This window comes from Dasypus novemcinctus, chromosome 21 (assembly GCF_030445035.2).
Source record: "Dasypus novemcinctus isolate mDasNov1 chromosome 21, mDasNov1.1.hap2, whole genome shotgun sequence".
Taxonomy (NCBI): domain Eukaryota; kingdom Metazoa; phylum Chordata; class Mammalia; order Cingulata; family Dasypodidae; genus Dasypus; species Dasypus novemcinctus.
The window spans coordinates 43,650,548-43,677,541 of record NC_080693.1 but is presented as its reverse complement, the minus strand read 5'-3'; the positions used below and the strand labels follow the sequence as shown (position 1 = coordinate 43,677,541).

At 38.7% G+C, this 26,994-nt stretch overlaps 1 protein-coding gene across 1 annotated transcript in view; it reads left to right on the top strand.

Annotated features, from left to right (window-relative positions):
* APPBP2 (amyloid beta precursor protein binding protein 2) overlaps positions 1–26,994 on the top strand; it is a 69,037-nt gene that overhangs the window by 10,512 nt on the left and 31,531 nt on the right. Inside the window, exons 2-4 of the mRNA XM_004450304.4 lie at positions 11,539–11,627; positions 13,798–13,949; positions 18,887–19,010. Of these exons, the coding sequence (XP_004450361.1) occupies positions 11,539–11,627; positions 13,798–13,949; positions 18,887–19,010 (365 nt within the window). The remainder of the gene's footprint in view (positions 1–11,538; positions 11,628–13,797; positions 13,950–18,886; positions 19,011–26,994) is intronic.

The following is a 26,994-nucleotide window of genomic DNA, read 5'->3' as shown; positions in this document are numbered from 1 at the left end:
TATGAAAGTCACAAAGACGTAACAAGTTCAGTAAGCTAAGACTTGCTAAGAGTTTCATGTAACTGAGGGTGTTTGGTTAAAAAAATCAGCTATTGGGAAACGGACTTTGGCCCAGTGGTTAGGGCGTCCGTCTACCATATGGGAGGTCCGCGGTTCAAACCCCGGGCCTCCTTGACCCGTGTGGAGCTGGCCATGCGCAGTGCTGATGCGCGCAAGGAGTGCCGTGCCACGCAAGGGTGTCCCCCGCGTGGGGGAGCCCCACGCGCAAGGAGTGCACCCGTGAGGAAAGCCACCCAGCGTGAAAAGAAAGAGCAGCCTGCCTAGGAATGGCGCCGCCCACACTTCCCGTGCCGCTGACAACAACAGAAGCGGACAAAGAAACAAGACGCAGCAAATAGACACCAAGAACAGACAACCCGGGGAGGGGGGGAAATTAAATAAATAAATAAATCTTTAAAAAAAAAATCAGATATTAAAATGGGAAGCACCTAATTTTACCTGTATATTTTTTTTAATTTTTTTTTTTAATTTTCACTTTTTTTTTTAAGATTTATTTATTTCTCTCCCCTTCCCCCCCACCCCCGTTGTCTGCTCTCTGTGTCCACTTGCTGCGTCTTGTTTCTTTGTCCGCTTCTGTTGTTGTCAGTGGCACGGGAATCTGTGTTTCTGATTTTTGTCATCTTGTGTCAGCTCTCCGTGTGTGCGGCACCACTCCTGGGCAGGCTGCACTTCCTTTCGCGCTGGGCTGCTCTCCTTACGGGGCACACTCCTTGTGCGTGGGGCTCCCCTATGTGGGGGACACCCCTGTGTTGCAGGGCACACTCTGCGCACATCAGCGCTGCACATGGGCCAGCTGCACACGGGTCAAGGAGGCCCGGGGTTTGAACCGCGGACCTCCCATGTGGTAGATGGATGCCCTAACCACTGGGCCAAGTCCTCCGCCCTTTAATTTTTTTAATTAAAGTTATTTTTTATTAGAGAAGTTGTGAGTTTACAAAACAATCATGCATAATATGCAGAATTCCCGTATGTTATATCGTCCCTTCACCAACACCTTACATTGTTGTGGAACAGTAATTACAGATTATGAAAAAACGTGATCTGATTACTACCACTATATTTGCCTACAAATTCAAGCAGCAAGTATTCAGAATTTGTGCTTGATTTTTTTCCATTTTTTGTTATATGCTTATAGGTAAACATTTAAGGTAGCTGTTCAGTAGTACTGGTACTTTTTGCTCTTCATGATTCTAGCTCATTAAAAGTTTACATTCAAATTTGTTGTCAAAATTTATTGCTTGAGCCTATTCTATACGGAGTAATACAAGGAAAGGACATACAACTGCCTACTAAATGTTTCTCTGTAGGCATTTGCGATCTAGTTGGGGAGACAGTAAGGAACTGTGAAATTGGTGTTTCTGTGTTAAAATCACTGAACAGATAAATTTGGAAAGTTTCAATAAATAATGATAAAATAACAGTGATACTTGATTCTGTAATTATCAGCTACCAAGTAGATCTGTGTCTTGAATCTTTTGTTTAAGGTTCATAATTCCATCCAAGATAACTAACTACCAATTGGTATTATTACTGCAGAAAATAATGTATTATCAAGTGCTAGACACTATACTAGGTATTGGAGATGTAGTCGTGATTATGGTTGCCTCTGTATAAAATGTAATTGAGAGATATGTATTTACGAAATGATCATTTAGCGGAATGTATGCATGCATGTCTTGATGCTACTGTGGAGGAAAAATGGAGTGTCATAAGAAAGTATAACAAAGAACAGAATTTAAATTGGGGAGTCAGGTCTCTATGAGGAAGTGACTTTATTGAGCCTTTTAAGTTGAGTTACAAATTAATCAGCCAAGGGGAGCCAGTGTGGCTCAAATGGTTGAGTGCCTGCTTCTCACATGGGAGGTCCCAGGTTCGATCCCCAGTGCCTCCTAAAAACAAATAACAAGCAAACAACAACAAAAAAAAAACAACTTGGGAGCCAGTGTGACTCAGTGGTTGAGCACCAACTTCCCACATACAAGGTCCTGGGTTCAGTCTCCAGCCCTGGTACCTCAAAAAAAAAAAAAAATCATTCTGCAGTCAAATGCTCTACCACTGAGCTTTGTGGCCGCTCTCTAAGCCAAAGTAAGCAAATAAACTTAGTACCTTCCCCCTTGCTCCCCCCACTCAACTGTGGGACTTGATTCCCTGGGTTGAGCCTCCCTGGCACTGAGGGATTAATATTAAGTTCTAACCAGCAATGCATTTGGAAAAAGACCTTGACAAAAAGGGGGAGAAACATTAAATACAAAAGAATTTTTACAGCTAAGAGATTTCAAAGTGAGTTGGAAGGTCATTTCAGAGGTTAGGCTTCTACACATCAGGTCAGTCTCACTGATTGCCACAGTAAACAAAGCCTCAAACAGGTGCTTCTGAGGGCTCTAGAGATATCTGGACACTATAGGGAAGGCACACAACCCCATGAAATTAGCACCGCATCAGTGGGCCTTACCTTGGAATATAAAATCTATTTCCCCAATGTAACAAAGTTAGACGCATGTATAATTTCCCTACCATATGGTTCTTCCACTCTTTATTTGAAACTATAAATAGCATTATACCCATTAAATATACATCCCAGAGACTTATATCATCAGTCTGTCCATTTAATGGTTGAACCCTGAATCTCAGCAGAGTTGTGACCAACACCTACTCTCTAGTTCATCACACTCATTCAGGACAATGAACAAAATGATGATAGAGAACTGTCCCCTATCCCCAAAAAACAGTATCTACAGCTGCAAGCAAAACAGTTCCTTCCATCTGACTTATTAAATCTAAGCCCCTTTTTCAGTCTAAAGCAGAGTGGGCATTACCATCCCAAAATCTCAAGATTGAGGAATGGACAAACGTAAGCGGGGAATGCCACTAGGGACCCAAGTAGACTTATTATTATAGTAATGGAAGAGCTTGTAACATTGATATAACGATAGTGGTTACCACAGGTACTAAGGGGAATGGGAGGAAAAAATAGTTTAGAACATAAGGCATTTTTAGGGCATTGCAATTGTTCTGCATAATATTGCAATGATATATACAGGGCATTGTACATGTTGTCAAAATCTGTAACACTGGACAATGCATAGTGTAAACCATAATTTAAACTACAGGCCTTGGTTTGTAGCAGTGCTTCTATGTTTGTCATCAATGTAGCATTTTACACTAATGTAAAGTGTCAATGAGTAGGGGAAATATGAGGTGGCACTAGGGTATATGGAAATCCCATCTCTCTCTACATATATATTTTAGGAGGTACTGTGGATTGAACCAAGGACCTCATATATGGAAAGCAGGCGCTCAGGCACTGAGCTACATCTGCTTCCCTCCCTTATATTTTCAATGTAACTTTTCTGTAATATAAGACTTCTTTAAAAGTAAAGCTTATTATATGAAAAAAAAAAAAAAAAAAGGACCATTCTGGCTGCTGTGTGCACCACTGGGAAAGGCATTGAGGGGATGAGAGTAGCAATGGAGAAATCAGTTCTACTAGACCTTTGTAGTAAACCAGGTGAAAATAATGGCAGTGGAGTTGAAAGATTTGAGATATGAATCCTATATCCATCTTGTATGGTATGCATGATCTTTAAAAATTTGAAATTAAAGGTCAGAGCAAAAAAATAAATCTTAAATCCATAAATGTAAGCATTTTATTCATTACTATTCCAGATTTTTAAAATGTATTTTTAAGCACATATGATATAAGTATATACTTTAAAAACAAAAGTGAAGCCATATTACCGAAACTTTTTGGAAATTTGTTCACTTCATGTGGTCATTTTTCCTTGACAGTAATCCCTTTTCATTTCTGAAGGGTTTTTTTCTTTCTGCCTGATGATTTATTTGTACAGAGCAGGTAACAATTCTAAGTATCAGATGGATGAGTTGATGTTTTAGTTTTCATATTTATTTTTGGTTATAGTTTTTACTCCTTTTCTTTCATTTTTGAAATCTTCCTAAATTTTTGTTGTTGGAAATTAGACTAGTTTATTTTGTATACTAATTTGATGTTAAGACTAAGCTATTCACTCTTAGCCTGTAGTAATTTTGAATTGGCTTGGAAAACAGTCACGCCAATTCATAATCCCTGAGAGTAACGGAAGGCTTTCATTTCTATTTTTCTTCCCCAAAGAATTCTCTGGGTTTGGGACTTTCATGCAGTATTCTGGCAGTAGTGTTCACTTTACTTATAATTTTTTTACTTTAGTTGTTTTTTGTTTATTTGTTTTAGAAGCCCTTGTTTCCAAACATTACCAGGATGTTCATCTCTTTATTTTTGATGTAGAAGACTTCTTTGTGTATTAGATTATTAACTGTTTCCACACTTATGTTACTAATATTTTATCCAGTTTTATTGAATTCCTTTTATTTTTGTTTTTAGTACTTTATGTTCATGTATATTCTAGGTTTTTATATAATCGCTTATTGTTTCCTTTATGAATTTTGGCCTGTGATATAATGCTTAGAAAGGCAGTATATTAAATAGCTTTTATTACAGCTATGATTTCATTTTTAACCTTTAAAATTCTGATAATTCTAGAATTTATTTTTGTTATCTTTCATCAGGTAGGCATCTTGTTTCCCAGATTTTTTTCCCTTTTTTTTTTTTGTCTTTATTCATTTTTTTATTATTACAGTGAAAAAGTATGAGGTCCCCTTATACCCCCCACCCCCTTCCCAGTTTTAATGTACTTTGATTTTTTTCCCTTTTTTCCTTTTCTTTCCTTAACATTACCTTTATCATATGTTAACTTTGAAAATACTGAGTTCTCCTTTTTTTGATTGGTGTGTACTTTTTTTTTTTTGAGGTACCAGGGGTCGGGGTTGAACCCAGGACCTCGTATGTGAGAAGTCCACTGAGCTACATCATCTCCTGAGTTGTTTTTGTTTTGTTTTGTTTTGTTTATTTTACTTTTTTTTTAAGATTTATTTTTTATTTCTCTCCCGCCCCCAGTTGTCTGCTCTCTCTGTCCATTTGCTGTGTGTTCTTCTGTGTCCACTTGTATTTTTGTCAGCGGCACCTGGAACCTGTCTCTTTTTTGTTGTGTCATCTTGCTGCGTCAGCTTTCCGTGTACGTGGTGCCATTCCTGGGCAGGCTGTTTTTTTTGCGCTGGGCGACTCTCCTTACAGGGTGCATTCCTTGGCGTGGAGCTCCCCTATGCGGGGGAGACCCCTGCATGGCATGATACTCCTTGCGCATATCAGCGCTGCATTGGGCCGGCTCATTACACGGGTCAGGAGGCCCTGCATTTGAACCTTGGACCTCCCATGTGGTGGGCAGACACCCTATCCATTGGGCCAAATCCATGTCCCTGTTTGTTTTTTGTTTGTTTATTTGTTTTAGGAGGCACTGGGAACTGAACCTAGGACTTCCCATTTGGGAAACAGGTGCTCAAATGCTTGAGCCACATCTAGTCTAGTCTGTCTTTCTACCTGTAAAATATATTTTAATTGTGTTTTTATTTTATGTGTTTTTATTATATTGTATGTGGTTTTTTTTTTAATAGTTTTTTTTATCCCCCGCCTTGCAACAGATTGCATGCTGTCTGCTCTCTCTGTCCATTTTTGCTGTATGTTCTCCTCTGTCTGTATTTCTTTCCCCTTCCCCCTTTCGGCTTGCTTACTGTCTGTTCTCTGTGTCCAGTCGCTATGGGCTCTTCAGTGTTTCTTGCTTGCCTTCCTTCTTTCGTTGCATCACCTTTGCTGAGTCAGCTCTCTGCAGCATCTGCTGGCTGGGTGGCACTTCGCAGTGTGCAGGCAAGCCTGCGTTCACAAGGAGGCCCCAGGACATGAACCGAGGGCCTCCCATATGGTAGACGGGAGCTCATCTGATTGAGCCACAACTGCTCCCTATATGTGTTTTTGTTGTATCTGGTGAGAGGTAATTTATGTACTTGTAAAAATAAACTTGCTTTTCCTTATTTTCCTTAAGGTAACAACAGCCAAAAGTTGTCTACATAGCTCTTTTTTTTTTTTTAAGTTTATTTTTATTTATTTTCCCTCCTCATTGTTTGTGTTCTCTGTCTGCTTCTCTTCTTTTTGGAGGCACCGGAAACCAAACCCAGGACCTCCTGTGTGGAAGGGAGGAACCCAATCACTTGAGCCATATCCATTCCCTGATTGTTGTGTGTATTGTTGTGTGTCTTGTTGTGTCATCTAATTGTGTCATCTAGTTGCCTCAGCTCCTGGCCAACCCATTGCATCAGCTCTTGCTTGTCGTCTTTAAGAGGCATCAGGAAACAAACCTGGGTCCTCCCATGTAGTAGGCAGGTGCCTAGCTGTTTGAGCCGCATCTGCTTCCCTACATAGCTCTTTAATAGACTTGTTACTCTACAGATGGAGATAATAAACTAAAAATAAGTCAGATTTTAAAAGTTTGATGTGAGATAGCCGATGTAGCTCAAGTGGTTGAGCACATGCTTCCCATGTATGAGGTCCTGGGTTCAATCCTCAATACCTCCTAAAAAGAAAAAAAAGTCTGATAGGAGAATCATTACCAATGAACCTAAAATCTCAGTTTCCTTTGTTCTGAGTTCAACTTCATAACATGTATGAATCTATGAAGGGATTATAGTTTAACTATTAACTATGTGGACATATATTAACTATTATTTCTATTAAAAATAACTGTATTTTTCACTCTTTCTTATTTCCTAATAGTTTATCTTCAAGAGACAGTATGTTTTTTTGATGTAACATTTTGTTTGATCTATGTGCCCTTTAAAAATAAAAAACATATTAGGGAAGTGGATTTGGCCCAACAAATAGGGCGTCTGCCTACCACATGGGAAGTCCAAGGTTCAAACCCAGGGCTTCCTGACCCATGTAAGGAGCTGGCCCACGCACAGTGCTGATGAATGCAAGGAGTACCATGCCATGCAAGGGTGTCCCCCCGCATAGGGGAGCCCCATGCGGAAGGAGTGCATCCCATAAGGAGAGCTGCCCAGTGCAAATAAAGTGCAGCCTGCCCAGAGTGGCACGGCACACACGGAGAGCTGATGCAGCAAGATGACGCAACAAAAAGAGACATGGATTCCGGGTGCCGCTGACAAGAATACAGGCGGACACTGAAGAACATGCAGCAAATGGACACAGAGAGCAGACAACTGGGGGGGTGGCGGGGATGGGGAGAGAAATTTTTAAAAAATTAAAAATAAAAATTTTTAAAAGAGGCAGTGTGGTAAAGTGGTTAAGAATATGAATGTAAGGACAGACTGGGGTCAGGTTCCTCATGTATAAAGGATAGAATAAGTTACTTAATGAAAATCTTTTAGAGCAGAGCCTGGCACATAAAAGATCTCTGTAAGGATTAGATTGTATTTTATTTCAAATTGGTATCCATAATCCCATTAGTTCATAAAATAATTTAATTTTCATTTTTTGGTTAAACATAGTAAGATTGAATTGAAACCATTAAATCATTTCACTCCTTTATGAGTTTAGATGTGAACACATTTTTTATTAGAAATATTAAACAGCTAAATAAAGACAAATGTAGGGTTTTATTACCTACGGCTTATTTTTAGTAAGTTTAAAACTAACTAAAACAGTAACTTTTCTAAATTCTGTTTTCAAACACCGTTTAGTAGTATGTATCAATTTTCAACCATTAAGAGATATTATAAGTTGTAGGATACATAATATTGAATTTGTCTTTATTTGACTAGTGAGTACAGAGTAATTGTACAACCTTTTGTCTTCTGTCTTACAAAAAAAATTCTAACCCTAAGTTGTTGATGGTGAGTCATTGTGGTAAGAAACTAAGATTTTTATGTTATAGTGTTTCTTTGGAGTATTTGTGTATACATTTCTTTTGATAACTCTCTTTGCTCTTTTGCCCCAAATCAGAAATTTATCACATTGTTAAGCCCACAGTTTAATCATAAATTCTTTCTTTAATTTCATGAATTAGTTTTTATTAGTCAAAATAAATTTGACAGTGATAATAGTGGTTTGTTTTATTTACCCAGGAACACTTGTTTTCCTACAGCAGAAAACATGGAATCATCTCTAATAGAGGCAAATCTTTATTCATTACAGAAAGGCACTCTTTATGAAGGTTTTAAAGTTAATATGAATATTAACCATTATATGAAGATAAACATTTCTGCCTGACCTTTTTGAGTATATGGTCTGTCATTATAGCCTTGCATTAATATGCCTAATTTTACCTGGCCTCCGTTGTGACCAGTGATTTAAGCCCAAGAGTGTGCTGACTGAATTTGTACTATGTTTTCCTTGTGCAAAGTAAAACTAACTGACCCATTTAGAGAACAAACTCTAATTAGCCCTTGTTCTCTTTCTGAAGCCCTTGTTCTCATCAGCCTAGCTAAGTATTAAGTCCCTATCATATAAAAGGAATTAATATAACAAAATTCCTTCCTTGTAAGGAATTATTTATATAGCATACATAAATGTAAAAGCTTTTGGTGAAATTACGGCAGGAAGGCAAAGGACAATAGTATTTGTTTTTAACCATGTGCATGTGTTAGTTAGGATAAACATTTAACATATTTACTTTTAAAATACAGTAGAATAGCAGTTATAAAAAACTGGGCAAAATAAATACACGATTGTGATATGATTAGAAATTCTGCCATCCTGGATGACTGTAGATAGGTTCTACTGTTAGTCAACTTGTGAAGTGATGTGCCCAGAACTGAACTGAGATCCTTGTGGTGATATGAAAAGTCCTTAGTGCCACATGTTGACCAGTTCTGGTCTGTTTTAGATTGCCAGTCTAAGCAGAAGGGGTGCTGATGCAAAGTACAAGAAATGGAGTGGCTTTTTTTTTTTTTTTTAAGATTTTATTTATTTCTCCCACCCCCTCATTGTGTGCATTTTGCTATGTCTGTTGTGTGCTGGTTTTCTTTTTAGGAGGTACCAGAACCCGAACCTGGGACCTCCCATGTGGGAGGGAGGCACCTAATTGCTTAAGCTACCTCCTCTCCCTGCTTTGTTGTATTTCTCATTATATTTTCCTTCTCATGTCTTTTGTTGCATCATCTTGTTGGGTCACCTTGCTGACTTGCTTGTCTTCTTTAGGAGGCACTGGGAACTGAACCCAGGACCTCCCATGTGGTAGGCAGGAGCTCAGTTGTTTGAGCCACATCCACTTCCCTGAGGTGGCTTTTATAAAGGTGATTTATTTGGCGTGGAAACTCAAAAGTCCCAAGGCCATGAAAAGTCCAAAGCGAGGCATCAGCAAGGATGCTTTCTCACCAGTCAGCAACTATCAATCCTGTTTTTTTTGCCATGTGGTGAAGTAGATGGCTGCCGAACTCTGCAGAGATCTTAGCCTTCCCCTCCCAGGCTCACCAAGATCTCCGGAGCTCCTCTGTGAGCACAACCCCTTGGGGCTTCATGCTGTAGTGCTCTCTCTTACATGGCAGGATCAAACATACTGGCTTCCTTTTCCTCTGAGTGATTTCTCTGTGTTTGCATTTATATCAGACCCAGCAAGGGGGTGGACATTCAAACTGAGTCATGCCTCACTGAGATAGCCCAATCTCAAGCTCCAAAGGGATCTTATCACCTAATCTGATCAAAGGCCTCTCAGCTGAATTTAATGCAATTAAAGAAGTATCACAGGGAAGCGGATGTGGCTCAGGTGCCTGAGCTCTTGCCTTCCACATGGGAGGTCCATAGTTTGGATCCCTGTGCCTCCTAAAGAAGACAGTGAACTGGTGTGACGGGCAGGTGCCACACACTGACAAAACAAGATGATGCAACAAGAGACACAAGAAGTAAAACATAATGAGAGACTCAAACAGGGAGCAGAGGTTCCTGGTGCCTCCTAAAGAAAACAAGCAAGACAGCGAGCTGACGTGACAGGCAGGCACAGCAAGCTGATACAATAAGAGACACAAGAAGAAAAACAGGAGAGACAACAAAGCAGGGAAGGGAGATGGCTCAAGCAATTAGGCGCCTCCCTCCCACATTGGAGGTCCCAGGTTTAGTTCCTGGTGCCTACTAAAGACATAGCAAGTGCAAACAATGAGGGGGTGGGGAGAAATAAATAAATAGATAAGTAAATAAAGTATCACACCCAGAGGAATAGAGTAGTTTACAAACATACTATTTTTCTTTTTGGGATTCATAAAATAATTTCAAACTGCCACATGGCCTTTGAATGTTAGCTTTGCTATTATTTTGATAATTTTACATTTACTACCTAGTTTTATTTAAGAAATAAACTTAGCAATTTTGAAAACTTTTTAAAAATATAGCTTTATTTAATAAATATATCAGGGAAGCGGATTTGGCTCAACGGATAGAGCATCAAACCCAGGACCTCCTGACCTGTGTGGTGAGCTGACCCACTCACAGTGCTGATGTGCTCAAGGAGTGCCGTGCCTCACAGGGCTATCCCCTGCGTAGGGGAGCCCCATGTGCAAGGAGTGCGCCCCGTAAGGAGAGCTGCCCTGCGTGAAAAAAAGTGCAACCTGCCCAGGAATGGTACCACACACATGGAGAGCTGATGAAGCAAGATGATACAACAAAAAGAGACGACACAGATTCCCAGTGCCACTGACAAGAATACAAGTAGACACAGAAGAATACACAGAGACTAGAGAGCAGACAACTTGGGGGGGAGGGAGAGAAATAAATAAATAATAAATCTTATAAAAATAATTATATCAGTTTGTCACTACCACTCACCAGGCACTGTTTTAAGTATTTTATAAATAGTCTTAACAATTATATGTAACTATTAAAACAAATTATAGGAAATCTTTTTTTTTTTTTTTTTTTTTGACCCTGGGACCTCGTGTTTGGGAAGCCGGCACTCAACCACTGAGCCACATCGGCTCCCAGGAATTCATTTTTATGAATAAAAATGCATGTATACTAATTCATAGTTTTTTGTTTTTTGTTTTTATTTATTTCTCTTCCCTCCCCCCAACTTGCCCCCGCCCTCCCCCAGTTGTCTACTCTCTTTGTCCATTTGCTGTGTGTTCTTCTGTGACCGCTTCTATCTTTAGCAGCAGCACCGGGAATCTGTGTTTCTTTTTGTGTCATCTTGTGTCAGCTCTCCGTGTGTGCGGCGCCATTCTTGGGCAGGCTGCACTTTTTTTTTGTGCTGGGTGGCTCTCCTTATGGGGCACACTCCTTGTGCTTGGGGCTCCCCTACGTGGGGGACACCCCTGTGTGGCATGGCACTCCTTGCGCGTATCAGCACTGCACATGAGCCAGCTCCACACGGGTCAAGGAGGCCCAGGGTTTGAACCGTGGGCCTCCCATGTGGTAGGCGAACACTCTATCCATTAGGCCAAGTCCGCTTCCCTAATTCATAGTTTTTATATGCATTACTGAAATTTTTAAATTTAGTGTTACTTTTCTCTTAGATAGTATAAGCATCTTTCCTGATACTACTTAATTGTGTAATCATACTGATTTCGAATAGTATTATGTTATGGTATAATAAAGAAGAAATTAAATTTTTAAAAATTAAAAATCTTTTTCTTTTTTTATTTCAGCTTTACCAACAGGGACGCTTATGTCAACTGGGCAGTGAATTTTGTGAATTAGAAGTTTTTGCTAAAGTATTGCGAGCTTTGGATAAAAGGTAAATTCTTTTTTATTAGAAAAGTTGCAGGTTTATAGAAAAATCATGGAGAAAATACAGTGTTCCCATATACCCCCCTGTTATTAACATCTTGCATTAGTTTGGTACATGTGTTACAAGTGATGAAAGATTATAATTATACTATTAACTATAGTCAATTGTTTATATTAGGGTTCCCTGTTTGTGTCATACAGTCCTGTTTTGTTTTGGTTTTTTTTCTAGTAACATATAACAATACCTAAAATTTCCCCTTTTAACTACATTCAAATATATATTTCAGTGCTACTATTTTCACGGTGTTTTGCTCCCATCTTCACCATCCATTATTAAAACTTTTCCATCACCCACAAGTAAAAACTCTACAATTTAAGAAGTAACTCCCCATTCCCTATCTCCACCTTGACTCCTGGTAACCTGTGTTCTGGTTTCTCAGTCTATGAATTTGCTTGTTCTTGTTATTTCATATCAGTGAGATCATACTATTTGTCCTTTTGTATCTGGCTTATTTCCCTCACTGTAATATCTTCGAGGTTCATCCCCTCTTTCGGCATGCATCTGAGGTTCATTCCCTTTTTGTGACTGAATAATTTTTTGTCATATGGATATGCTGCATTTTGTTTATTCACTCATCAGGTGATGGATCTTGGCTTGCTTCTACTCTTTGGCTATTATGCACAATACTGCTATGAACATTCATGGACGAGTTTTTGTGTGGACATACGTTTTCAGTCTTTTCAGTTATATACCTAGGGGTGGAATTGCTGAGTCATAGTGCAACCCCATGTTCAACTTTTTGAGTACCTGCCGAATTGTTTATACGGCAGCTGCACCCTTTCACGTACCCACCAGCAAACTATCAGGGGTCCAGTTTTTCTACACCTCCCCAAAACTTGTTATTTTCCTTTTTTCTTTTATTATAGCTATCCTAGTAGGTAGAAAATGGTATCTCATTGTAGTTCTGATAAACGTTTTCCTAATGACTAATAATGTTCAACATCTTTTTAAATGTTTTTTGACTGTATGTTTTCTGTGGAAAATTGTTCATATCCATTGCCCATTTTTTAATTGGATTATTTGTGTGTGTGGCTATATATATATATATCATAAAAATTGCCATTTTAACTATTTTTAAGTATATGATTCAGTGGCATTAATTCTATTTAAAATGTACAGCTATCTCCACTGTCTATTACCAAAATGTTTTCATCACTCAAAACAGCAACACTTCATTAAATAACAACTCTGCATTTCCCATCCCCCAGACCCTAGCAACCTCTAAAATACTTTGTCTCTATGAATTTGCTTTTTGTAGATATTTAATATACATGGAATCAGGAAATATTTGTCCTTTTATGTTTAGCTTAATTAATTCACTTAGTGTAATGTTTTCAGGTTCATCCATGTTGTGGCATGTATCAGAACATCATTCCTTTTTATGGCTGAATAATATTTCCTTGTATACCATATTTTGTTATCCATTCTGTCAGTGGATACTTGGGTTGCTTCCTTCTTTTCACTACTGTGAATGCTGCTGCTGTGAACATTGTTATACAAGTATCTAAGTCCCTGTTTTCATTTCATTTGGGTATATATCTAGGAGTAAATTGCCGTGTCACATGGTAATTCTGTGTTTAACTTTTTGAGGAAATGCAAAATTCTTTTACAGAGCGGCTGCACTATTATAAATTCCCACCAGCAATGCACAGGAGTTCCAGTTTCTCTACAATCTCGTCAATACTTATTTTTCTTTTCTAAAAAATGATAGGCATCTAATGGGTGTGAGTTGTATCTCATTGTGACTAATTTGCATTTCCCTAGTGACTAATCATATTGAACATCTTTTCATGTGCTTATTGGCCATTTATCTATCTTCCAAGTCCTTTTCCCATTTTGAATTGGGCTGTTTCACTTTGGATTATTTACCTTTTTTATGTTGAGTCTTTAAGACAGCTTCATTTTTAAAGTTGATTTTAAATGTTAGCTTCATCTTCCCTCCCTATTTCCTTTGCTCTATCACCATCAGACTACTCTATTGCCACCAATATGAATATTACATGATCACTCAGTGATCCATTGAGTAAATATTATTTTTCTTTAAAAAGGCAAGCTAGACAATTAAAAAAGAACAAATATGTTTTGCTTGTAAAATAACTTTTTTCTTTCCTTTTAGACATTTGCTTCATCATTGTTTCCAGGCTTTGATGGATCATGGTGTAAAAGTTGCTTCAGTGTTGGCCTATTCATTCAGTAGACGGTGCTCTTATATAGCAGAATCAGATGCTGCAGTAAAAGAAAAAGCCATTCAAGTTGGCTTTGTTTTAGGTAAGTAATGGCAAAATAGAGGAGTGTTTTGTCCTGTGACATAATTCAGAATTAAACCTGCTAACAATTATGGATTTTCCTAGGACTTTCCCAAACTCTATATAAGAAGGTCATGAGAAAAACATCAGGAAAGCTAGGTATACTACTACTAGTTGTGATATATTGAACATTAACTCTGTCCCAAGACATATGTTATGCATTTGAATGTTTTCCTTGTAAATTCTTGTGACATTCCAGTGAAGTGATGTTATTAATAATATTTTACAGATGAGAAAACAGATACAAGAAAGTTAAGTAACTTGCTCAAGTCATATATCTAGTAGTGGAGTCAAATTTAGAATCCTATGTCTGTGTGATTCCAAAGCACATGTCTTTCTGCCATGTCATGCTGCTGTCTATCCCTCACCAGCTTTACTGTCTGCTCTGACATGGGACTTAATCCTTTTGGAGCCTCAGTTTTCCCATCTCTTAGATGGGAGGGTAAATCTAAATTTTTTTCATTGGTGATATTATGAAGATAATGATAATGTGTATATATAAATATAAAAGCATTCTGAAAAAGTTTTATATGCTATATACATAAAAAATGGTTTAATGTTTAACATTTTACATGATTTTCATAAATATAAAGTATATTTTGAGCAATTACCTATTTTTTTCAAACTTTTTCTTTTGAAAAGATTATAAATTCATAGCAAGTTACAATATTACAGAGCCCCTTGAACCATTCCTTCAGCTTCCCCCAATGGTGAAATCTTATGTAACTATAGGACAATGTCAAAACCAGGAGATTGACATTGGGACAATATTATTAACTAGACTACTGGCCTTATTTAGTTTTCAACAGTTTTTCATGCACTCATTTAAGTTGTGTGTGTGTATGTGCGCACGCGTGTGCGCGGTTCTGTGCAGTTCATTCCTTTTTTTTTTTTAAGATTTATTTTTTTATTTATTTCTCTCCCCTTCTCCCCCACCCCAGTTGTCTGTTCTCTGTGTCTGTTTGCTGTGTCTTCTTTGTCCACTTGTGCTGTTGGCAGTGGCACAGGAATCTGTGTTTCTTTTTTGTTGCATCATCTTGTTGTGTCAGCTCTCCATGTGCATGGCACCATTCCTGGACAGGCTGCACTTTCTTTGGCGCTGGGCGGCTCTCCTTACAGGGTGCACTCCTTGCGCGTGGGGCTCCCCTACACGGGGGACACTGCTGCGTGGCACCGCACTCCTTGCGCGCATCAGCACTGCGCATGGGCCAGCTCCACACAAGTCAAGGAGGCCCAGGGTTTGAACCGTGGACCTCCCATGTGGTAGACGGATGCCCTAACCACTGGGCCAAGTCCGCTGCCCAGTTCATTCCTTGTAAAGATTCTTAAAATCACTATCACCATCAGGGTACAGGACGGTTCCGTCACCACAGACTACCTTTCATCTTTAACTTGTCACATTAATGTATATGTGTGTGTTTTCTCTGTCACATAATTTTTCATGATTTTCTTCAATCTTAGACTAACTGTAATAGTCATAGGCAGTTTGCAGGAGGAACATCTGAACATTCTTTTCTGAGAAAAACCTTCAGCATTTATCCTTTGCTATCCCTAAAAGGAATATAAATTGTAACAAAGCATGTCTTTAACAATAGAGTGTGATCTTGATGAATGCTAATGATGACCTCCCCTTAGTACTGGATGGTTGTGTAAAAATCTGGAGGAGAAATTTAGTATCAAGGAAGGTGACAGGCAAGAAGGCTAGTCACTAAGGTCCTCTGCCATCTTCACAAAAACTTATACCAGGAAAGTGGATATGGCTCAAGCAGTTGAGCTCCTGCCTACCACAGGGAGGTCCTGGGTTCAGTTCCCATTGCCTCCTGGAGAAGATGAGCAAGACACAGCGAGCTGATGCAATGGGCTAGCGCAGCAAGCTAACACAACAAGAAGCATAAAGAGGAAACACAATGAGAGAGATGACAAAGCAGAGAGCTGAGGTAGCTCAAGTGATCGAACGCCTCCGTTCCACATGAGAAGTCCCAGGTTCGGTTCCCGGTGCCTCCTAAAAAGAAGACAACCAGACACAGGGAGCGTACAGTGAATGGACACAGAAAGCAGACAGTGAGTGCAAACAGTGGTGGGGTGGGTAAAGAAATAAAATCTTAAAAAAAAAAAAAATTACACCAAGTTTAAGTTGGCCATTTAATGAGCCATTAAATGACTCATTAATGCCATTATAATAAGCAAGAAGATAGAACTAAGTCTTAACAAACTCATTTTATCAGTCTTAATCCCAAAATGATGAAAATAGTAAAAATGTTATACCAGAAGAATGTGGCAAATAGAGATAATTTTTTCTCATCACAGCTTTATTAATTTACATACTGTATAATTCATCATTTAAAAGTATGTAATTCAATAGTTTTTCATATATTCAGACTTGTGCAATCATCAATTTTAGAACTTAATCGTCACTCCTTGTGTCCATTAGCCATCACTTGCCATTTTACCCCAATTGCAACCACCAGTCTACTTTCTGTCTCTCTAGATTTGCTTATTCTGGACATTTCATATAAATGGAATAATATGATACATGGCCTTTGTGACTGGTCTCTTTCCCTTAGCATAAGGGTTCATCCATGTTGTAGAGATAGAATTTAATATAAAGAACTTTCAACTAGTCTATAATGAGAACTAAAAAGACTAGAAGGGAACATTAGGGTATCATGGACATAGCAGCTCTAAGCAGCAGCTACCACATCTAGGGTTGGGGAACTAAAGGAATTATTAAAATCTATAAGCTGCAGGACATCCTTTAAGGAGCTGGGATGCCGCTAGGTTGATACTGGTGCCTCCAGAGTTCTGAGAAGGGGGCCCATGAGTCTAGGACCTAGACCACTTGGAGAGGAGCGCCTGGTTGGCACTGGTGTCTCGAGTGGGTGCTCTAGAACTGTTTCCCAGTGTTAGAAAAATTGCAACTGGAATTGGCTATTGCTTACTGGAATGAACCACTACTGGCAGGTTAGAGAAGCTTTTTACCCTTAGGAGTTTCTGTCAGCAGGACCTTGCTGACAGAAATAGAAAGCAAAGAAGGAATGTTGTCTTATTGCTCCTCCAGGCTTACAGACTGCTTTTAGTGCCACCTAGTGGTAAAGCCTTCCTGGGAGCCAGCTGGCAAGGGGGAAATATGGTTTGTAGTGCCCTAGCCCCACATCGTAAAACAGTTTTGGATGGGTGGGTTTGAAGTTGAGAGGCAGTTGCCTAATTACCAGCACAGCACACAATATGATGGGATGACTAGAAGGATACTGGTGAATTAATATAATAATAACTTCATTATTCTAGTCCCTTAGTGAGGGATCCAGTATGTTCTAAAGTACAGTTTTTGTCAAATGATAAAATATTTGTTGGACTACATATAGTGTTAATTAAACAGAAACATGGATCTGAGCAGAATACAATATTTTGTTGACCCTGATTGTAAGATGATAATATTTTAAAGATACTCAAATTTGAGATTTTAAAAGGTAAAAAAAAATGTGTATTTTAAGATTGAATAAATATGCTATTTTACTTCTGTTTTCTGGTTATTGTAACCAATGCTGAAGAACATTATCAAAGTATTTCTTCTAATAGCTAAAGTAATAGAGTAATTTTAGGTTTAGGCCCTGAAGTCAGATTGTATGGATTCCATTCTTTCCACTTAACTAGCTTGTAAACTTTGGTTTCTCTGTGTCTCAGCATTTTTATCTATTGAATAAGACAAATAATAGTATTTATGTTGAAGGTATGTTGTGAAAACTAAATGAGATAATTTGTATAAAGCAGTTACCACAGCACAAAGTGGTTTACACAATGTAGTAAAAGTGTATTAAATGTTAACCATTAGTTGTCATGATCTTCAAAAAAGATAGACAATAACCTGAGGAAATTATGCCCAGTGCTTTTTGAATACTGGAGGACAGCAATGAGATGAGCAAATATATCCTCTAATATGCTGCTATACTAAGAAGATTAAGTTTAGGGAAGCAGATGTGGCTCAAGTGATAAGGCCTCTACCTACCATATGAGAGGATCCCTGGGTTTTGATCCCTGGGACCTTCTGGTGAAAAAGAAGAGAAAGTGTGCCTGTGTAGCAAGCCAGTGCCTGTGTGGCAAGCCGAGTGTCCACACAAGTGTCTGCATGAGGGGCCGAGTACCCACGTGAGTGTCCGCGTGGTGAGCCGAGTACCCATGTGAGTGCCTGCGCAGTGAGCCAGTGCCCATGTGGTGAACTGAGTGCCCACACAGCAAGCCAGGTGCCCACTTGTGAGCCATTACCCATGCAAGTGAGTCACGCAGCAAGATGATGACATAACGAAAGACAAAGGGGAGAGTCAAGGCAAAGCACAGCAGAGACTAGAACCAAGGTGGCACAGTTGACATGGAACCTCTCTCCGTATCTGAGGTCCGCAGGATCGAATCCGGGTAAACCCTAGAGGAGAAAGACAAGGAAAGAAGACAAAAAGAGAAATAGATACAGAAGATCACATACCAAATAGACACAGCAAAAACAACAGGGTGGGGGAAGGAGAGGGAAAGAATAAAAAAAAAAGATTGTTTATTTAAATTTCTTTATCCGCTTTGGGTTTGGGTATTCTATCTTTCCCTTGTAGAGGGAAAAGTTATATGTACCTTTCAAGATGAAAATATTAGGAGAATCATTAGAATATAGTACATAATTAGCTGCAAAATGTCAACTCTTAGGCCATAGAGTATTCTTACTCAACATTGATTCTAATTTCCCTAGTTTGGGACTTTTAAAATTTTAATGTCACAATTAGTATCTTGGTTTTGGGCTAAACGAGGGCTTTAAATTACGTTTTTCTAACTTAGATAATATTCACTGTAAGCATGTCATTTTCCTTTTCAAGTGACTTATTAAATACCTAAAGTTACTTATTTTTCTTGTCCATTTAGGTGGCTTTCTTTCAGATGCAGGCTGGTACAGTGATGCTGAGAAAGTTTTTCTGTCCTGCCTTCAGTTGTGTACTCTACATGATGAGATGCTTCACTGGTTTCGTGCAGTAGAATGTTGTGTGAGGTAAGTTGGGACAGATCCGATTGATAAGTTTTAATAGTACTTAATGATTTTTATAGTTTTGATTCTTCTACATGTACTCCAACATTCAAATTACCATCTAAGGTGACATTTATGTCACAGTTTCACTAATCTGGCCTCCTGTCTCCTATCTCCAAAATATGGTTAATGTGGTATTGATATCTTTACTTGGACTTTAGTATTTTGCATCAGACTGTATCTTATATATCTTTAGCTTTGTCATAGAGCTTGTTTATTCATTTATTCAACAAATATTTATTATTTACTATGTATCAGAAATTATGGTAGGCATTAGAAGCAAGGAAACTCAAGAAGTCTAGTTTTGTCTTAGGTTTTAGTTTTACCCGTAGTTTGTTTGCATTCTTGGAATTGTACACAAGATTACTATTTTATTTACAAATACTGTTCTCCTTGAAAAATATATATATGTATTTTACGTTCTCTGAGATGGCTCCCTTGTCTGCTTGTTGTTGTTTGTTTTTTGTTTGTTTTTTTGCTCATTGTTTATGCTCATTGTTTTTTTGCTCGTTATCTGTTTTTTCTTTAGGAGGCACCAGGAACTGAACCTAGGACCTCCATGTGGGAGGTGGGTGCTCAACTGCTTGAGCCACATCTCTTCCCTGCTTGTTTGTTTTTCCTCATTGTCTGCATGTTTGTTTGTTTTTCTCATCTGCTCATTGCTTTTTTTCTTAGGCACTGGGCACTGAGCCTGGGACCTCCCATGTGGGAGGCAGGTGCTCAATTGCTTAAGCCACAGCTGCTCCCTGAAAAAAATAGATTTTTTACAGATGCACTTAAAGGCAAGTAGATCTAGACGTAAACCTGGAATATTTTGATATGTCTCTCCTGTTTTGATACATTTCGTCGTGTTTTTCTTTTTGAGTTTTTTTTTTAAGATTTATTTATTTATTTCTCTCCCCTCCCCCCCCCATCCCAGTTGTCTGTTCTCTGTGTCTATTTGCTGCATCTTGTTTCTTTGTCTGCTTCTGTTTTTGTCAGTGGCACAGGAATCTGTGTCTCTTTTTGTTGCGTCATCTTGTGTCAGCTCTCCGTGTGCGCGGCACCATTCCCGGACAGGCAGAACTTTCTTTTGCGCTGGGCTGCTCTCTTTACGGTGCACACTCCTTGCACGTGGAGCTCCCCTATGCAGGGACACCCCTGCGTGGCAGGGCACTCCTTGCGCACATCAGCACTGCGTGTGGGCCAGCTCCACACGGGTCAAGGAGGCCCAGGGTTTGAACCACGGACCTCCCATGTGGTAGACGGATGCCCTAACCACTGGGCCAAGTCCGTTTCCCTCTTTTTGAGTTCTTCAGTGCACTGTATACCTTTGAATTTTTTTTTCTAACTGTAGTTATTAACTATTTGCTTTAACTGTCTTTATTTTTTCTACAAATGTAACATTTAATTTAAGCTGTTTTATGTAAGTTTTCTCTCTGTCCCCCAGTATGATTTGGCATTTCTTGAAAGAATTTTTTGTTAAGCTAAAGAGAAATCAAAATGTCAGAGAACCTTTTTGGCCTTTCTGTAGTTACACTTAGTGCCATTTCTCAGTCCTTGTGTGTTTGAGGTATTCTGCTTGTTTCCCTTTACACTTAATTCTATTTAATAGCTCTTTTTCTGCTTAAAAAGTCTTTTGCCGAACAAATTCAGAAAATACAGAAAACTATGAAGAAGAAAATAATTACTACCTATAACTCTTCTTCTTAGGAATAACCACGATTCATACATTGTTACATTTTTTTAAGATGACAGCTTGAAAGCATACGCCCAGCCCTTCTTCAAACTCTTTCTCTAGAGTAAAACAACCCATATCATCATGGGTACCTACTTACTATAGGAGGAATGGAAAAGCCTAATCAGAATAAAATTTCTAATATGAATGATATATAAAGAGATCCTATAACCCAATTATAAAAAGACAAATTTTTAAGAATGGGCAGAAAGCTTTAATAGACATTTTTTCTAATGAAGAAATACTAATGGTGGAACGTGGTTCAGCATTGCTAGCTATTATGGAAATGCAAATAAAAGCTACAATGAGATATCATTTCATACCTACTAGAATAGCCACTATTAAAAAACAAAAACAGAAAACTACAGGTGTTGGAGAAGATGTGAAGAAATAGAACAATTATTCAATGTTTGTGGGTATGCAGAATGTTACAGTTACTGTGGAAATATGTTTGGAAGTTCCTAAGCAAGTTAGATATCGATCTTCAATGTGACCTGGCAATACCACCACTAGGTATATACCCAGAAGAACTGAGAACAGTGGTACAAACAGACATCTGCTCATCAATGTTAATAGCAGCATTATTCACAATTGCCAAAAGATGGAAACAACCCAGTTGTCCATCAGCTGACAAATGGATGAACATATTGTGTACATATATATCCATGGAATATTATTCAGCTATAAAAAGAAATAAAGTGAAGCAGGCGAGACACAAAAGGGCAAATATTGTATGACTTTGCTATTATGAACTGAATTTAATGTGCAAACTCATGGAGGTAATAGTTAGACTATAAGTCACCAGAAAATAGAATGAGGATAGAGTAGAAGGCCAAGGGTTAATCTGTGCAGAACTGGTAAAAAGGTTGTTTCTGAATGTTTGGAAATGAGTAGAAATGGTGAATGCACATCACAGTGTTTGTAATCAGCAGTGCTAAAATGTGGATACGATTATGGTTGAAATGGAAAGTCCAAGGTTATGTATATTGTTAGAAGGAAAGTATTAAAAAAAACATTGAACTCTATAGCATAGTGAATCCTCGTGAAAAATGAGTATGTTTAATAGAGCATATATAAATGTTTTTCTCTGAAACAGAACAGATGTATGTTAATGTTACAAGATGTTAATGCTGGGGTGATATTTGGGCAAAAATACAACCAAAGCAAACTGTGGACCGTAGTGAATAGTGATATATTAATAACTTTCAATTAGTGATTTCAAAAATAAGAAAAAGATAGTATGCTAAGTGAAAGAAACTAGATACTAAGTACTGCATATTGTTTGACTCCATCTGTACAAAAGGTAAATACAAATAAATTATAGAGACAGAAATAGATTAGCAATTATGTATGGCAGAAGAAGGATAGAGTGAGAGGAGACTACTAAAGGGTAGGTTTTTTGTGTGCTTTTTAGTGTGTTTTAGTAGTGAAAATGCTCATACTGATTGAAGTGATAAATATACAACTCTGTGATTATATCAGATACCACTGATTGTACACTTTAGATGAAGTGTATGGTTTATGAGTATGTTTCAATAAAATTGATTTTTTAAAAAGAGGAAAGATTGGTGCCATGGTTTAAGGCATCAGGTGCAGATTCCACATTGTCTAACTGTAGAAAGGTTCCCTTTCTAAGTAGCTTTTTTTTCCCTCTAATGACAAGGGAATCTTTTCCAGTGGCCACTCAGCAGATCTATCTTTGAATCTTATTAGCCAGAACTGTGAAACTGTGAAACCTCTGAATCAGTCACTGGCAAGGGGAATGGGTTTACTACACTAATTGGTTTAAAATAAATCATGATTTACTCCTGAGTCAAATGTAAAAGGGGTCAAAGCCGACAAAATCAGGGCTTTGCCAACAAGCATGAAAATGTGAGAATGGCTGTTGGCCCTCAGTTTCTGCTATACCTCACAATGCTTTCCTCCCCATTTAAAATGAATTTCATACCATCTTTATTTTAAATGTCCACCTCTCCCCTTTCAAAAACTGTCATTTATTTCCAAATTCTTAACTAGTACTTGGAAAAGACACTTGTAGCAGAGGAAATGTTATCTTCCTCTAGGTTTATTCTCAGTATATTTTGTTTTTGTCATGTTTGTCTCATGAGAAAAAATCTAACTAGTGATCTTGCTCAATCTTGAGTAAATATAATTTTTAGAAACTTAAGACTTAAATTTGTATATTTCTCATTTCATACAATGAGTTTACCTAATTAAGTAATGCTTGCTTTTGACAAAAAGTGTGACCAGGTAGGCATATTTTATATTGCCATAAAAATAAAATATTCTTTGATGATAGAGCCTTTTCATTAGACAGAGTGTCGAGGCAAAATTAGACCTTCAGTTGAGCCAAAAGTTCCTTGGATCTTACCTCCAACTTAGTGTCAGCGCACATGGACACACAGACCCTGAGGAGTCTCATATGTTCAGTTTACTCTTTTGTTTGAGCCACCAGAGACTGGAGTAAATATCAGACTGTGCCTTTCTTGCATAAAATGTTTAGGTTGCTACCCCATCATATGCTAATTATTAGATAATAATTTCCAGAAATTGTAGGGGGAGTACCTACAGTGAAGGTCACTAAAAAAATGTACGTAGTTGGAAATTGCAATTCTTAGCTTTGTGAAACTGAGAAGTAAGTGCCATTCTTTCCATTTTCTAAATTTAGACCCCCTACTTGGGTTTGTCTTTTTCTCATTCAACCTTTTGACTCCCTTTCATATGAATGACTGTCAAACCTGTATTGCTAATATCAGTCCTTTTTTTTTTTTAAGATTTTATTTATTTATTTATTTCTCTCCCCCCCCCCCATCCTGGTTGTCTGTTCTCTGTGTCTCTTTGCTGCGTCTTCTTTGTCCACTTCTGTTGTTGTCAGCGGCACAGGAATCTGTGTTTCTTTTATTGTGTCATCTTTTGTCAGCTCTCTGTTTGTGCGGCACCATTCCTGGCCAGGCTGAACTTTCTCTTGCACTGAGCAGCTCTCCTTATGGGGTGCACTCCTTGCGTGTGGGACTCCGCTACACGGGGGACACCCCTGCATGGCACGGCACTCCCTGCGCACATCAGCACTGCCCATGGGCCAACTCCACACGGGTCAAGGAGGCCCAGGATTTGAACTGCGGACCTCCCATGTGGTAGACAGACACCCTAACCACTGGGCCAAGTCTGCCGCCCTATCAGTCCTTTTTTTCCTTAAGGATACTTTTTCTGGAGACTGTTGTAATATCTTTCATCCTGATGGGCATGCTTCCACTCTTGTCTTTGTTATAGTCCATTCTCCACACTTGAGCCAGAACAACCCTTCTGGAGTTCCCTATACAGTACAATAGCCATTCACCATATGACTATTTAAATTTAATCAATTAAAATAGAAATTTAATTAAAATTCAAAATTAGTCTTCAGTCACACTAGCCACATTTCAAATACTCAGTGGCTATGTATGGCTAGTCACTATCAAATATAGATACAGAGCCTTTCTATCATCTCAGAAAGTTCTGTTGAACAGCATTATTCTAGAGCACGGGTTCTTAACCTTTTTTGTTCCTTGGACCCCTTTGCCTATCAAGCGAAATCCGCAGACCCCTTACTAAGTCCACACTATACTGTATATTATTTAATAAATATACTCCCACCAACACATCCCCACAAGAATAATTTTTTTTTAAATTTAAGTTCAAGCTCACGGACCCCTTGTTAAGAACCCCTGTTCTAGAGCATGAATCAGATCCCCTTGCTCCCTTTTGCAACCCAACCTCTTACCATTACTTGCAAGGCCCTGAAATCTTGCTTTACATAATCTTTTATTTACTTTTTAAAAAATTTAAGCATTATTTTTTATCTATCCATCTTTTTAAAACACCATGGTCTTTTTTTTAAAAAAGCAGTTTTATTGAGATATATTCACATACCATACAATCTATCCAAAGGGTATCATCAGTGGCTTTTAGTACACTTTTGTGCATTCATCACCTCAAAGGATGAATTTTAGAACAATTTCATTACTCCAAAAAGAAAAACTCCACACCCCTTGGCAGTCTCCTCTCAATCTCTCTATTGTTCTCCAGCCCTACATAACCACGAATCTAATTTCATCTTTATAAATTAATACTTATATTTTATATAAATGGAATCATATAATATGTAGTATTTTATGACTGGTTTCTTTCACTTAGCATAATGATTTTTATTGGTGTGATATTAATATCTTCTAACAATAACATATTTGTTCCATTTCCAAGAAAAGTAGTCTTATCTATGCAAAATTACCAATATTCATTTTTTACGTTAGGTTTTACTGTGCTATACAGTCCTGTGTTACACTTTCTAGCCTTCCTTTTAATAATATACATGACCTTAGACTTTGACCTACTGTCACATCCATATAATAGCACTGCTTGTTACAAACATTATGTTGTGGGAAACGGACTTTGGCCCAGTGGTTAGGGCGTCCGTCTACCATATGGGAGGTCCGCGGTTCAAACCCCGGGCCTCCTTGACCCGTGTGGAGCTGGCCATGCGCAGCGCTGATGCGCGCAAGGAGTGCCGTGCCACGCAAGGGTGGAGCCCCACGCGCAAGGAGTGCCCCCGTGAGGAAAAGCCGCCCAGCGTGAAAAGAAAGAGCAGCCTGCCCAGGAATGGCGCTGCCCACACTTCCCGTGCCGCTGACGACAACAGAAGCGGACAAAGAAACAAGACGCAGCAAATAGACACCAAGAACAGACAACCAGGGGAGGGGGGGGGATTAAATAAATAAATAAATCTTTAAAAAAAAAACAAAACAAACAAACAAACATTATGTTGTACTTCCACCTTTTCTATTCATTTCCAGAGATTAGCACACATCTGTTTTACCAATTCCAAATGAGTTAATCCTCAGCTTTCCATTCTCTACCCTCAGTCTATTTTCTGGTGTCCCATATTCAAGTTATTAACTCTATGAGATTATGCAATTATTTAGTTCATAATAGGGCAGTCATACTGTATTTGTCATTCTTTGTCTGCCTTGCTTCATACAACATAATGTCCTCCAGGTTAATCCATATTGTCACCTGCATCAGGACTTCATTTATTATTACAGTTGCATACTACTCCATCATGTTATACACCATAGTTTGTTTAGCTTTTGGTTGATGGACACCTAGGTTATTTCCATCTTTGGCAATCATAAATAATGCCACTATGAATATCAATGTGCAGATGTCAGTTCTTTTGGTTTTATACCCAGTAGTGGTATTGCCAGGTCACATGGCAAATCTATATTCAACTTTTTTAGGAACTACAAACAGTCCTACACAGTAACTGTACATTCTGCATTCCCACCAACAGTGAATAAGTGTTGTTATCTCTCCACATCATCTCCAACGCCTTGTAGTTTTCTGTTTTTTTAATAATGGCCATTCTAATAGGTGTGAAATGATATTTCATTGTAGCTTTGACCGCATTTCCCCAATTACTAGTGATGTCGAATGTTTTTTCATGTGTTTTTTTCCCATTTCTAGTTCTTCTTTAGAAAAATGTCTATTCAATTCTTTTGACCATTTTTTTAAAAGATTTATTTATTTATTTATCTATCTCCCTTCCCTGCCCCCCACCCCGGTTGTCTGTTCTCTGTATCTATTTGCTGTGTCTTCTTTGTCCACTTTTGTTGTCAGCAGCACAGGAATCTGTGTTTCTTTTTGTTGCCGTCATCTTGCTGAGTAAGCTCTCCGTATGTGCGGCGCCATTCCTGGGCAGGCTGCACTTCCTTTTGCACTAGGCGGCTCTCCTTACGGGGCGCACTCCTTGCGCGTGGGGCTCCCTCTACGCGGTGGACATCCCTGCGTGGCACGGCACTCCTTGCGCACATCAGCACTGCGCATGGGCCAGCTCCACACGGGTCAAGGAGGCCCAGGGTTTGAACCGTGGACCTCCTACGTGGTAGACGGACGCCCTAACCACTGGGCCAAGTCCACCGCCTCTTTTGCCCATTTTTAAATCGGGTTGTTTATCTTTTTTTTTTTTTTGAGGTACTGGATGCCAGGGATTGAACCCAGGGCCTTGTATGTGGGAAGCCATCACTCAACCACTGAGCCACATCAGCTGAGTTGAGTTTTTTTGTTTGTTTTGCTTGTTTGTTTTACTTATTTCAGAAGGCACCCGGGACCTCCCACGTGGGAGCCAGAAGCTCAACTGCTTGAGCCACATCTGTTCCCCCTGTTTGTCTTTTTTTTTTTTTTAAGATTTATTTTACT